This window comes from Haliaeetus leucocephalus, unplaced genomic scaffold (genome assembly GCF_000737465.1).
Source record: "Haliaeetus leucocephalus isolate CR32 unplaced genomic scaffold, Haliaeetus_leucocephalus-4.0 Scaffold295, whole genome shotgun sequence".
NCBI classification, from domain to species: Eukaryota; Metazoa; Chordata; class Aves; order Accipitriformes; family Accipitridae; genus Haliaeetus; species Haliaeetus leucocephalus.
In genome coordinates, this window is record NW_010972731.1 from 9,185,392 (window position 1) to 9,195,635 (window position 10,244).

The following is a 10,244-nucleotide window of genomic DNA, read 5'->3' on the forward strand; positions in this document are numbered from 1 at the left end:
GGAGGAGGAGGCGGGGGCCGCCCCGGTGCCTGCGGGCGGGGCACGGGGATCCCCCTCTCCGGTGCGGGGGAAGGTGCCGAGGCCCGGGGGGACGCCCCGGCGGGAGCCGCCGCTGCCGAGCAGCCGTGGCGTGTAATGAGCTGGCGGGTCTCAGCAGCCCCGGCAGCCGGAGCGGAGAGCGGGGAGCGAGGCTGGTCGGGGCCTCTTCTTCCTCGGGGTAGGACCCCCCCGGGGTGGCGGTGTCCTCCCCCGCCCCCGGGGGGGAAGAGGAGCCGGGGCTGGGGGCTGCAACCGGGGGCTGGCCGGCCCAGCAGACCCCCACCCGGGGCACCCCGTGGTCCCCAGCCCCGCTCCTGGGTGCCCTTCGCTGGTCCGTGTCCCACCGCCCTGCCTGGCCATTGCAGTCACCGACCGTCCGCCTGTGGTGGCTGATAATGGGAACCAGGCTGGAGCAGCTTTTCAATTTCTTTCAATAAAGCCCTTATTACTGCCTAATTTTCCACTTTTGTAGACACAATGGCCAGTGGCATTCGTCCCCTTCCACTTTTTTATGGCTTAAATGACTGAGACATTAAAGGTGTAGAGGGTGCCTGGCTGGGTTGAGGATGCTGACGAACCAGATGGGAAATGGGGCCAGTGATGGACGAGGCATTAATGTGCTAATGGTGCCCAGTTAGTGCGGAGCACGGCCATCACCGGCACAAAATCACGCCCAAATTTCTGCTCTCCCACCCGAGTTAATGTCTAAAAGCCTTGCGGAGGTCCCGGCTCCGGCAAACCAACGTTGGGGCACATTGGTCCAGAAGGCTGGTACCCAGCTGGCCAGTACAGCGCTGGTCACTGCAGGGCAGCGAGGCGGGTGGCTGCATGGGGAGAGGTGGCTGCAATGCACCAGTGGGTGCAGAGCACTGGTGGGTGCAGAGCACTGGGACAGGCGGCTGCAGACCCAGGTGAGTGCCTGTGGCAGAGGGAAAGATGAAGGAAACCAAGCAAACTGTAGCCAAACATGAACCAAGCTCCTCCCTGATGCCCCCTGCCCACCTTGTGCTGGCCCATGCCTCCTGAGCTGGAGCCCAAGGATGCCTTCCGCAGCCCCCAACTCCCTCTGCAGCCCCCAGCTTCAGGCTGACCCCCCCTCAGGGATGGCGGGGTCTGTCTCCTCTCCCCACCCCCACTTTCCAATCCAGGACATTTGGGTTGCCGGCGCAAAACGCCGTCTAATCTGCCCTCTAATCCCACAGCCTGGCGGTGTGCGGCTGCATGGGGGGCCTGAGCCGCTGCGGGTCTCCCTGGGCTGGGGGCTGGGGCTCCGCACGCACCCGGGGGGCCCAGGCAGGTCGGGGGGCTTCCCTCACATCTGCCACCACTTGATAACAAATGAAGCTCCTCAACAAAGGTCCCTTTGTGCCCCACAGCTCTCTCCTGCCGGGCTCCCGCACCCAGCACCAGCACCCAGGGACCCAGCACAGACACGGGATGGGGCAGCCCCCGCCCCGATGGCCTCACTGGGCACTGGGACCTTTGTGACCGAGCCACGACACAGGGTGGCCGGGCTGTGTGGGGCTGAGTGGGGCGTACAGCTGCCGTCCCTCCTCCCCTGGCTGAGCCAGGCTTTTGCAGAAGGAGCTCCAGACCGCCTCGCGTTTCTGCTGCTCCCTCCGGGCCCTTGCCAAGTCGGGTTGGTCTTTGCAGAGCAGAAAAATGAGCAGTGAAATGTCCGCGTTGCTGCCCTGCACAGGCTGAGCCGAAACCGGCACCCTGAACGGGCAGAGCTGCGGGCATGGGGGTGGTGGGGGGGTTGGTTTGACCTCCCCCCGCCGCAGGGACGGGCACCGCAGAGGAGCAGACACATGGAAATCCTCAACTTGCAGGAGCCGGAGGCACCACCGGTAGCAGGAGGGCTCGCCCCGCGGAGGGGTCCCCCCCGCGTCCCCCCGCCGTGGGCCGCCTTTCCAACGGCCGCAGGCGAGGAGCGTGGCGGAGGCCCCTGCCTGGGTGCGGGAGGCAGGATGGGCCTCCTGGGCGCTAGATTAACGGAGAGGAAGGAAGAGATGAAAGCAGAGTTTGGAGGCGCGGGAAGCCAGCACCACGCTCGCCCCCCCCCGCCAGCCATCAGGGGCTCACGTTGGCAGCTGCTGCTGAAAGCGGACACGAGGTTGGGGAGTGGGTGCTGGTGGGAGCCTGGCAGGGTCCCCGCACGTCCCCCTGTGCGCTGCCCCATCCCGGGTGCCAGCCCTCGCCCGGTGGCGTGCAGCACCCAGCACCCGCGCCGAGCTGGACCCCGTCCTGCAGGGAGGGCATGGCCGCCCTCGAGGCACACGAGTGTCCCCGTGGGGCATCGGCTGCCCTCTCCCTGCCCTCCGTCACGGCTCTGCCCTGCGGCTGCCAAACCCTCCAGCTCCAGCGGAGAAGGAGCAAGGGGCCCAGGAGCTGTCGCAGGGCAGACCCCAGCCCTAGTTCCCCCTCACCTGCAAGGGGGGGGCAGAGCTGCGGCCCCCTCCAGCACCCAGCAGCATCTACGAAAATACTTTATTGTGGAAGTGGGATGTGCAGGAGCTCTGTACAGTACAAACCAACGGCAGCAATGCGGTCACCAGCAGACAGACATGCGACGGCGGCACCCGAAGCCCACCCTAGGGGGGCAGAGGGAGCTGGGGGGGGTGGGCCGCGGCCCCTACGTCGCCTTGGGCCTGGCGTTGAGGCGGATGATGGCTCGGTAGTCGCGCACCAGGTCCCGCAGCTGGTCCAGGTAGGGGTTGATGTTCTCCTCCATCCACTCCTCCACCATGTCAGGGAAGTAGACCCTCTCCAGGTGGGCGCGCAGGTCACGGACGAAGCTCTCCCAGTCCTCGTGGAGCCTGGCAGGGGGAGAGCAGGGGGTCCAGCTCCCTCCTGCGAGGGACCCCAGAGCTGAGCCTGGGACCCCTCCCAGACCCCCACAGGCGCCCGGGGGGGGATGTTCCCGGCCCCCAGCACCACGTACTTCAGCACCTTGCTGCCGAAGCTCTCCATGTTGCGGGGGTTGCCGAACTGGCGCTTCCGGTGATAAGGGCTGAACCAGCCCTTGATGGCGCTGGGGAGGCACGAGGGGAGTGGGGGGCGTGGGGGGCACCCAGGGACAGGGAGCTGCACGCTGGGCAGGTCCCCTCCCATGCAAAAAAACCTCTTGTGCTCTGGCCCCGTGGCTAGAGGAGGCCGACCCCGCTGCCCATTACCTCTCCTCCTCCAGAGCCTTAAGGATGCTCTCCTTCAGGTGGCCGTTAACCTGCTCGACCATGTGGTAGATCTCCGCGCCGGGGAATGCTCCCCTGCCCTCGCTGGGGAAAGGGAGGAGGAGGTGAGAGCCCAACACGTGGGGTGCGCTGGCCATGCTGGGGCTCCAGACTGGGTGAACCCCAGCACCTTGCGTGGCTGGAGGGCATCTACCCTCGCCCCAGGGGGGTCTAGGACTGGGGCATTTGTGTAGCCAACTCCCCGCTCCCCTCCAGTGCATCCCTTCTGGATAGAACCAGGGCAGCAGCACTGTGGCTGCCCCCCACCACAGCCAGGCTGTGCCACGCACCACGTGCTCTGCTCCAGCTGCATGCTCTGGAAGCCCAGCGTGTCCAGGACCTTCCTCTTCGTCTCTTCCGTGAAGCCCCCTGGAGAGCACGAGGAGAGGGGCAGAAGGGCCCAGGCCACCCCACCATCAGGCACTCGAGGCCAAAACTGGGGGAGCTGAAGCTCTCCTTCCCCTGCCTCCCACCTCCCTCCCAGCATCCCTCCCTGCCTGCAGGATGGGGTCTCGCAGGCAGCGGCTGCCTGCGGGTTAGGGAGATGGGGGATGAGCCCAGCCGCGGCGGCTGGTCCGGTGCTGGCAACAGGGCGATGGCTCACCGTTCACCAGGGTCTGCAGGCAGACTGCCAGGGAGGGGATGCCGACGGGCAGCAGCTCGCAGAGCACCGAGTAGTGATCGTATCTGCGGAGAGGGGCGCCAGCCATTCCATTGCCTCCTGCACTGCCACCGGCGGGGCTGCGCAAGGCACCAGGGAGGGTGGGGGTCCCGCCGCCCCTCACCTCTGCCAGCCGGTGAGGACGATGCCCTGGAAGCGCAGCGGGGCCAGTTGTGGCAGGGCCTGCATCACCTTCAGCCAGCTCAGGTGGTTTTTCAGGTGGTAGCTCAGGGGGGGCCAGGTCTGCGCCGGTCCTGTCGTGCCCTTGAAGGCGCTGGCGAACCACACCGCCTCGAAGCCGCTCTCCGCGTACTTGGCGAGGAACGGCCCTGCAGCGGACTGGCATGAACCACCAGTGCCACTGTCCCTGGGAGGCTGGGGGGGGGCTCAGAAGGGGGGTGTTCCCCCCCTGCCAGCCCCAGGGAGCCCGGCGTGCTGCCTTACCGATCTGCTCCGTCTCAAAGTCGGGTGCGTAGAACCACACCATGGGTGAGACATGCTTTGCTATCCCAGACTCTGTTGGGGGAGCAGGGATGGGGACGTGGGCACCAGTGCCAGCGGCAGGAGGATGCCTGGGGGTCCTCATGCTCCCCCGAGACCCGTGTCCCCACAGGGCCAGGCATGGGCTCCTGCCGGGCACTGGGCATGATGCCTGCCAGGGCGGCCACGCGGACGGGCACTGCTGAGACCCCCAGCTTGGGTGCCACCGCTGCCGTCCCCATCCTCTCACCCTGCAGGGCTCCCACGCTGATCTTCCTCAGCATGTCGTCCCACATGAGCACCCGCAGCCCCCAGTACTGCGTGGTGATGAAGCCCAGCACCTCCTTGATGTGCTTCAGGTACATGGTCCCCGTGTCACCCTTGTTGCGGCTCATCCAGTTCTTGGAGTCCATCCCCTCCCCGAGATGGAAGACCTGGATTTGGGGGGAGTGAAGGGGGAGGCTCAGCACCCCTGGGAGCACACCTGGTGCCCAGGGTGAAGGCTGGGGTCCCTGCACGGCTCATTGCCCACCTCGTCCGCGCCGATGTGGATCCAGGTGGAGCGCCTGTGCTTCTCAATCACCTGCGACAAGATGCTCTTGAGCAGGGCCAGGGTGTCGGGGACGTGGGGGTTGAAGCTGTTGGGGAAGCGCTCGACCTCCCGCAGGTGCTGGTACTTCTCATGCTTGAGGATGAACTGTGTGGGAAGAGGTGTCAGGAGGGGTTTCCAGGGGGAACCCCCCCGTGCTGTGGGATGAGAAGTGGGACCAGGACCCCCTTACCTCCACGTGCCCAAAGGTCTGCACCAGGGGAACCACCTCCAGCTTGTGGAGCTCTGCCAGCTGCTGGATCCGCTCGATGTCATCCTCACTGGGAGGGCAGGGACAGGCTCACCAGGGGATGCCGGGGTAGAGGGCAGAACGTGAGGGCACTCCCTCCTCTTCCTCCGGCACCTGCCCAAGTGGCCCCAGCTGCCCCACGCCTGTGTGGACTTTACTATGGGGACACAAATATTGACCCAGCGGGGCAGGAAACTGGTCTGCCAGAGGCACAGCCTGGCACTCCGATCGTGGTTATCGTGGGCACAGGTCCAGACGGATTACACCCAGCCCCCGGCACACCGGGACCTGCCGGGGCTGCACCAAGCCGGCAGCCCCCCAGCCAGCTCAGCACACAGCCCCGGCTCACCTGTAAGCGTATGGGGACTTGAGGATTTCCAGCTCCCCCTTGAAGGGGAACATGTCCTCGTACTCGATGAGGATGCCGTTGGCTCCCAGCTGGGACAGGAGGGGGAACACCTGCAGAGCAGGCAGGGCAGGCTCAGCCGGCGGGGACGGCACAGTCCCCCGGGGGACGGCGGGGACAGCCGGCAGGTCGAGCCTTGCTCTGCCTCTGCCCCCTCGGCGCATCCCTCCCCGGCACCTCCTCCCTGTCCCTGGGCATCCTCACCTGCTCCAGGTAGGAGACCCTGGGCGCAGCTCCCTTGAGGTCCAGGTGGACCAGCCTCATCTCGGTGGCGCTGACATCCCTGGGGACCTGCTGCCCAGGCTCTTGCCTCGGGGCCGTTATCTTTGCCGCGGAGAGCTCCAGAGCCTGGCTCTGGAGGCCAGTGTCCTGGCCAGTATCACCCACGTCCCCCCAGAAGCCACTGTCCTTGCTGATGTGCTTGTGCAGCTCCAGGGTAAAGCTGCAGACAGCGGAGCAGGGCTGGGGGTGCCGTGGGGCACCAGCTGCCCCCCCAGCACCAGACCCCTGCACGGGCACAACCCAGGGGCTCCCCGCAGACCCCAACCCCGTAGGGGCCCCCACCCAGGCCTGGGGTCCCACTGTCACCTCACCTGTCGCGGAAGAGGAACTTGATGCCGGCCAAGGCCACGAGGAGCAGCACGACGAGGCGCAGCAGGTTCAGCCTGTGGCTCCGCTGGAAGGCCATCTCTATGGGGCACGCACAGGGGTCTGGCTGTGTGGCAGCACCCCCCGAGGGACACAGAGCACAGGCGACCCCGTGCAACCCCACATACCATGCCCTGCTCCCCTGACCAGGGCAGCTCGAGACCCATAGAAAGGGGACAGGGGGGAGATCCCTCCCGCCACCCTGGTCCCCACTGGGGACATGCACAGCGGTACCCCGTGTCCCTCCTACCTCATGTGCCCAAGCCCAGGGGCTAGTGGCCAGACCTGCCTTTGCCTCTGCCTGCAATGGCACAGCCTCCTCGGGCTCCGCCAGTGCAGGAGCAAACAAGGCGGTGGCTGCAGGGGCAGGTCCCTGTCGGGGGCTCCCCTCGAGCCGCTGGGTCACCTCCAAGACAAGGGCTGTGTCACTGGGCAGGTGGGTGAGGTGGCATCACGGGGCCAGGCATGGGAGGCAATGCCCCTGCGGACAGAGGAGAGGTGACTGGGGACCACCCGGGCACATGCTGGCAATGGGCAATGCTGCCCTGGGGACGGGCACCGGCACGGCCACAGGCACCGCTGGGGTGAAGGCAACAGCCCGGCCCCCCCAGCACCTGCAGGGATGGGCACACGCTTGCTATGCGCAGCCCGCAGCATCTGCCCCGGGGAGGGGAGTCCCACCCGGCACCGTGGAGGGGAAGGGGCACAAGCTGCTTCGACCGATGGAAAACAACCAGGGCAGGAGCACAGTGGAGTGCGGCTGCCTGGGGTCTGAGCCTGGTGAGAAGAGCTGCCGCTTTCCCCACAGAGGGGAGGAGGGACGAGAGCAGGATTGCTGGTGCTGGTGCTGCCGCTGCCGGGGGGCGGTGAGACGCCGCACCGCGCCATGCGGGGGGAGGCTGGTCTGGTTAAACCGATGTTTGATCCCTCATGGGACATGTAGGACAGGCCATGCGGGGTGCAGGGAAGAGCTCGTGTCAAAGAGTTGTCACAATTAAGATTAATAAAATTCATTTAAAGTCTTCTTTTCCTAAACCAATTTTGAGAACTCCTGAGATGGGGATCTACCAATTTAGATGACAGTGAGCCCAAGCCAAAGGCAGTCTCTGTGGAGCAGGAGGCAGCAGGTGCCCCTTCCCCAGCCCCCCCCCACGGCCACAGCTCGAGGGATTGTGCAGAGTTTTATACCAGCTGGCGCATCACCAGCCCCAACACCATGCAGCGTTCCATGCAGCATTCCATGCAGCCAGCACCGCAGCTGCAGCAGGAGATGCTCAGCCAGGCCAGACCCCGGCGAGCGCAGCACTGGGGGCACTGCTGTGACTGGGGGCATCGCTCCCACGAGCCCCAGGGAGCCACCCACCTCTGCAGCCCTAACACAACCCCCTGGGAAAGCACCACGGCGGGGGGGAACACCAAGCACACTCTGTGTCCCCCGCTCCTGCAGCCCCCTCGGGGCTCCTCCTCGCCCGCAGCACTGCTCCCAGGTGACAAGGGACCCGCAGTGACGCCTGCTCCCACCCCAGGAGCCCAGAGCTACCCTGCTGCGGGTGGCACGTCTCCCACGGTGCCCACAGCACAACAGGCAGGAGGCAGCACGAATCCTTTTGGAAGCTGTACACGAGAAGCGCTAGCACCATTTCTGCCCTTTTTTCTCCTTTTTTACCAACCCGAGCGTGTGTGGTGAGGCAGGGATGAGGTAGCGTATCAACACCCCCAGCCGCTGTCAGGACCAGGGCAGCTGCCACCAGCCCTTTCAGTGAGATGCCACCTAAATGTGCCAAAGTTTGGGGTTAAATTCAGCATTGCCACATTTGGGAACTGGAAAGCAGATTTTGGCGGCTGCCGGTGCACAAGCGGCTCAGCTGATTGTGAGGGTTTTGTTTGTGTTGCCAGAGCAGTGGCACCAGGGGAAGAGCCGCGCTGAGCCACCCTGTGCCTCTGGCTCTGAATTAGCCCTTTTTCTAGACACAGCCCTAATCCCTCCTGACACGATCCTCCCGCACGCTGCCATGGGGCGCAGGGGCGATGCGGCGGCCGGGACCCTTGGCACGTCCTGCAGAGCCAGGGCGGGATGTGGTGTCCCCAGAGCATGAAGTCCCAGCGAGGCCACGTCGTGGGGCAGGGCAGCACCGTGCAGGAGGGAGCCGGAGCATCCCTGCTCCATCCCCATCGCCCGGCACCCACGGGTACCCAGTCCCCTGGTGCTCGTGCACAGGAGGCAGAGCAGGACCCTGCTTTTGGGGCAGGTCATGCCCACGCTGTCCCCTGTGCTCGTGTCTCTGCGTGGACAAGATGCCGCATCCTCAGTGCTGCACCTCCTGTGCTGTGGGGGACAAACGCAGCACCCGCTCCCTGCCCTGCCCGTCTCTGCTGCATTTCCATCCTGCCTGGCCCTGGATGCTCCTGGCAGCTCCAGCACAGCCCAGCAGGGATATGCCAGGCAGGGACAGCTGCTGGCCCAGGGCTCACCTCTGCCGGGTGGGTGGGAAGACAGGGGGGGCTCCATGACCCCCCCCGGGCATGGGGCAGGCAAGCAGGGGGAGCCCAGCACCCAGAAAGGCCATAAATATGCAAAGTGCTAATCATGCTGTCATGGGAACACAGCGCCTGATCGGAAGAGGGATAAATATTTAGACAGACGCTGTCAGCTCGCCAAGATTTGGCGGTTTTAATATATGTTATCTTATTTAAATAGAGAACAGGTTTCCCAGAGTTGAGCCTCCCTGGCATGGCCCAGGCAAGGGCAGGTGGGCTGGGTGCACGCCGGTGGTGGGGTGCAGCAGCAAGGGGTGACGGGGGGCAGCCACGACTCTGTGCCCCTGTGCTGACGGGAGATCCCTTTGCAGCGAGGGCTCAGCTGATTGATGCCGCCCCTCTAACCCGGCATCTTGCCGCTAGCACCCGCTATATTTATTAACATGACATCTTCCTCTGCCAGCCCTTTGGGGATGGTGCTGGCATGGTCCCTGGGAAGCTCGGAAGAGCCTGCAGCTCCTTGCAACCAGCCAGCCTGGCTCAACGCTCTCAGCAGCCATGGGGTGAGGAGGGGGCTGGACCCTCCCCCCACTCCCTGCTTCCGCACAGCTCACGTGGGTTTTGCTCCCAGCTCCCTGAAACACGCCCAGCTCCCCAAAACCAGCCCAGCTCCCCGCTTACCTTCCCGAGCCTGGAGGAGAGGAGAATGGAAGCAAACCCAAACCTGAGCCTGGAGAGAGCGGGGCCGTGGGGAGGACGGAGCCGAGTGCCCCCAGGGTGGCAGGTGCCACTGTAGCCCGCGGGCCCGTAGTGAGGGTTTTGGTTGCTGCTGCAGGGTTTGGATGCAACCCGGTGTTCCCCAGCCGTTGCCATGCCAAACCCTCGCTCCTGTCGGTGCGCACGACAGCGCGGCCGTGGGAAGAGTGACGCTGCTCCGTGCACACTCATGTGCACGCTTACACGCACGTGTGCACGCTCACACGCTTCCAGAGCCTTCCTCGGTCAGCCCAGCCGAGGCCAGCCAGGTCCCTCGCACCCAGCCTGGGTCTCCCCCCCCCGGCGTGAGCTGCCCCTCGCCAGAGACCACGGCACTGCAGCCCCGGGGGCTCCTGCGTGGGGAGATTGAGGACCACCCCCACCCCCCCGTGAGGCTACAGCCCCCACGGCAGCAGGAGGGGGCTGTTCGCCTGGGGAGAAACGGCCCCTGTCCCCCCCCCGCGGGTCGCTGGGGCACACACGGGGCAGCCCCTGGGCAGGGGGGGGCCCTTTCCACACCCCACCCAGCCCACCACCACCCGCACCCCGCAAGCCTGGGGCACCCCACGTCCCCCTACACCCCCAGGTACCCTTTGGGCATCCCCTCCAGGCTCCGCTGGGCATCTCTGCCGCACCGGTCCCCACTGCGGCACCGGGCATCCCTCCATCCCCCCGGGCATCATCCCTACGGCACCGGGCATCCC

At 65.8% G+C, this 10,244-nt stretch overlaps 1 protein-coding gene across 1 annotated transcript; it reads right to left on the minus strand.

Annotated features, from left to right (window-relative positions):
• Positions 1–2,674: 2,674 nt before the first annotated feature.
• Positions 2,675–5,922, minus strand: LOC104833738 (hexosaminidase D-like). Its single transcript, XM_010570616.1, has 12 exons — positions 5,863–5,922; positions 5,602–5,711; positions 5,196–5,283; positions 4,946–5,110; positions 4,664–4,847; positions 4,378–4,449; positions 4,058–4,262; positions 3,877–3,959; positions 3,563–3,641; positions 3,216–3,317; positions 2,984–3,073; positions 2,675–2,858 (listed from the first exon to the last, which is right to left on the minus strand). The coding sequence occupies exons 1-12, from the start codon at positions 5,920–5,922 to the stop codon at positions 2,675–2,677; spliced, it is 1,422 nt and encodes a 473-aa protein (XP_010568918.1).
• Positions 5,923–10,244: the final 4,322 nt, after the last annotated feature.

Bases quoted from the DNA above. Each gene is read 5' to 3' on its own strand.
- LOC104833738 (XM_010570616.1), bottom strand. From the start codon at position 5,922: ATGAGGCTGGTCCACCTGGACCTCAAGGGAGCTGCGCCCAGGGTCTCC. The intron at 5,111-5,195 runs GTAAGGGGGTCC...CTTCCCACACAG, and splicing joins AGACCTTTGGGCACGTGGAG to TTCATCCTCAAGCATGAGAA. The intron at 3,960-4,057 runs GTGAGGGGCGGC...CCCTCTCCGCAG, and splicing joins GTCCTCACCGGCTGGCAGAG to ATACGATCACTACTCGGTGC.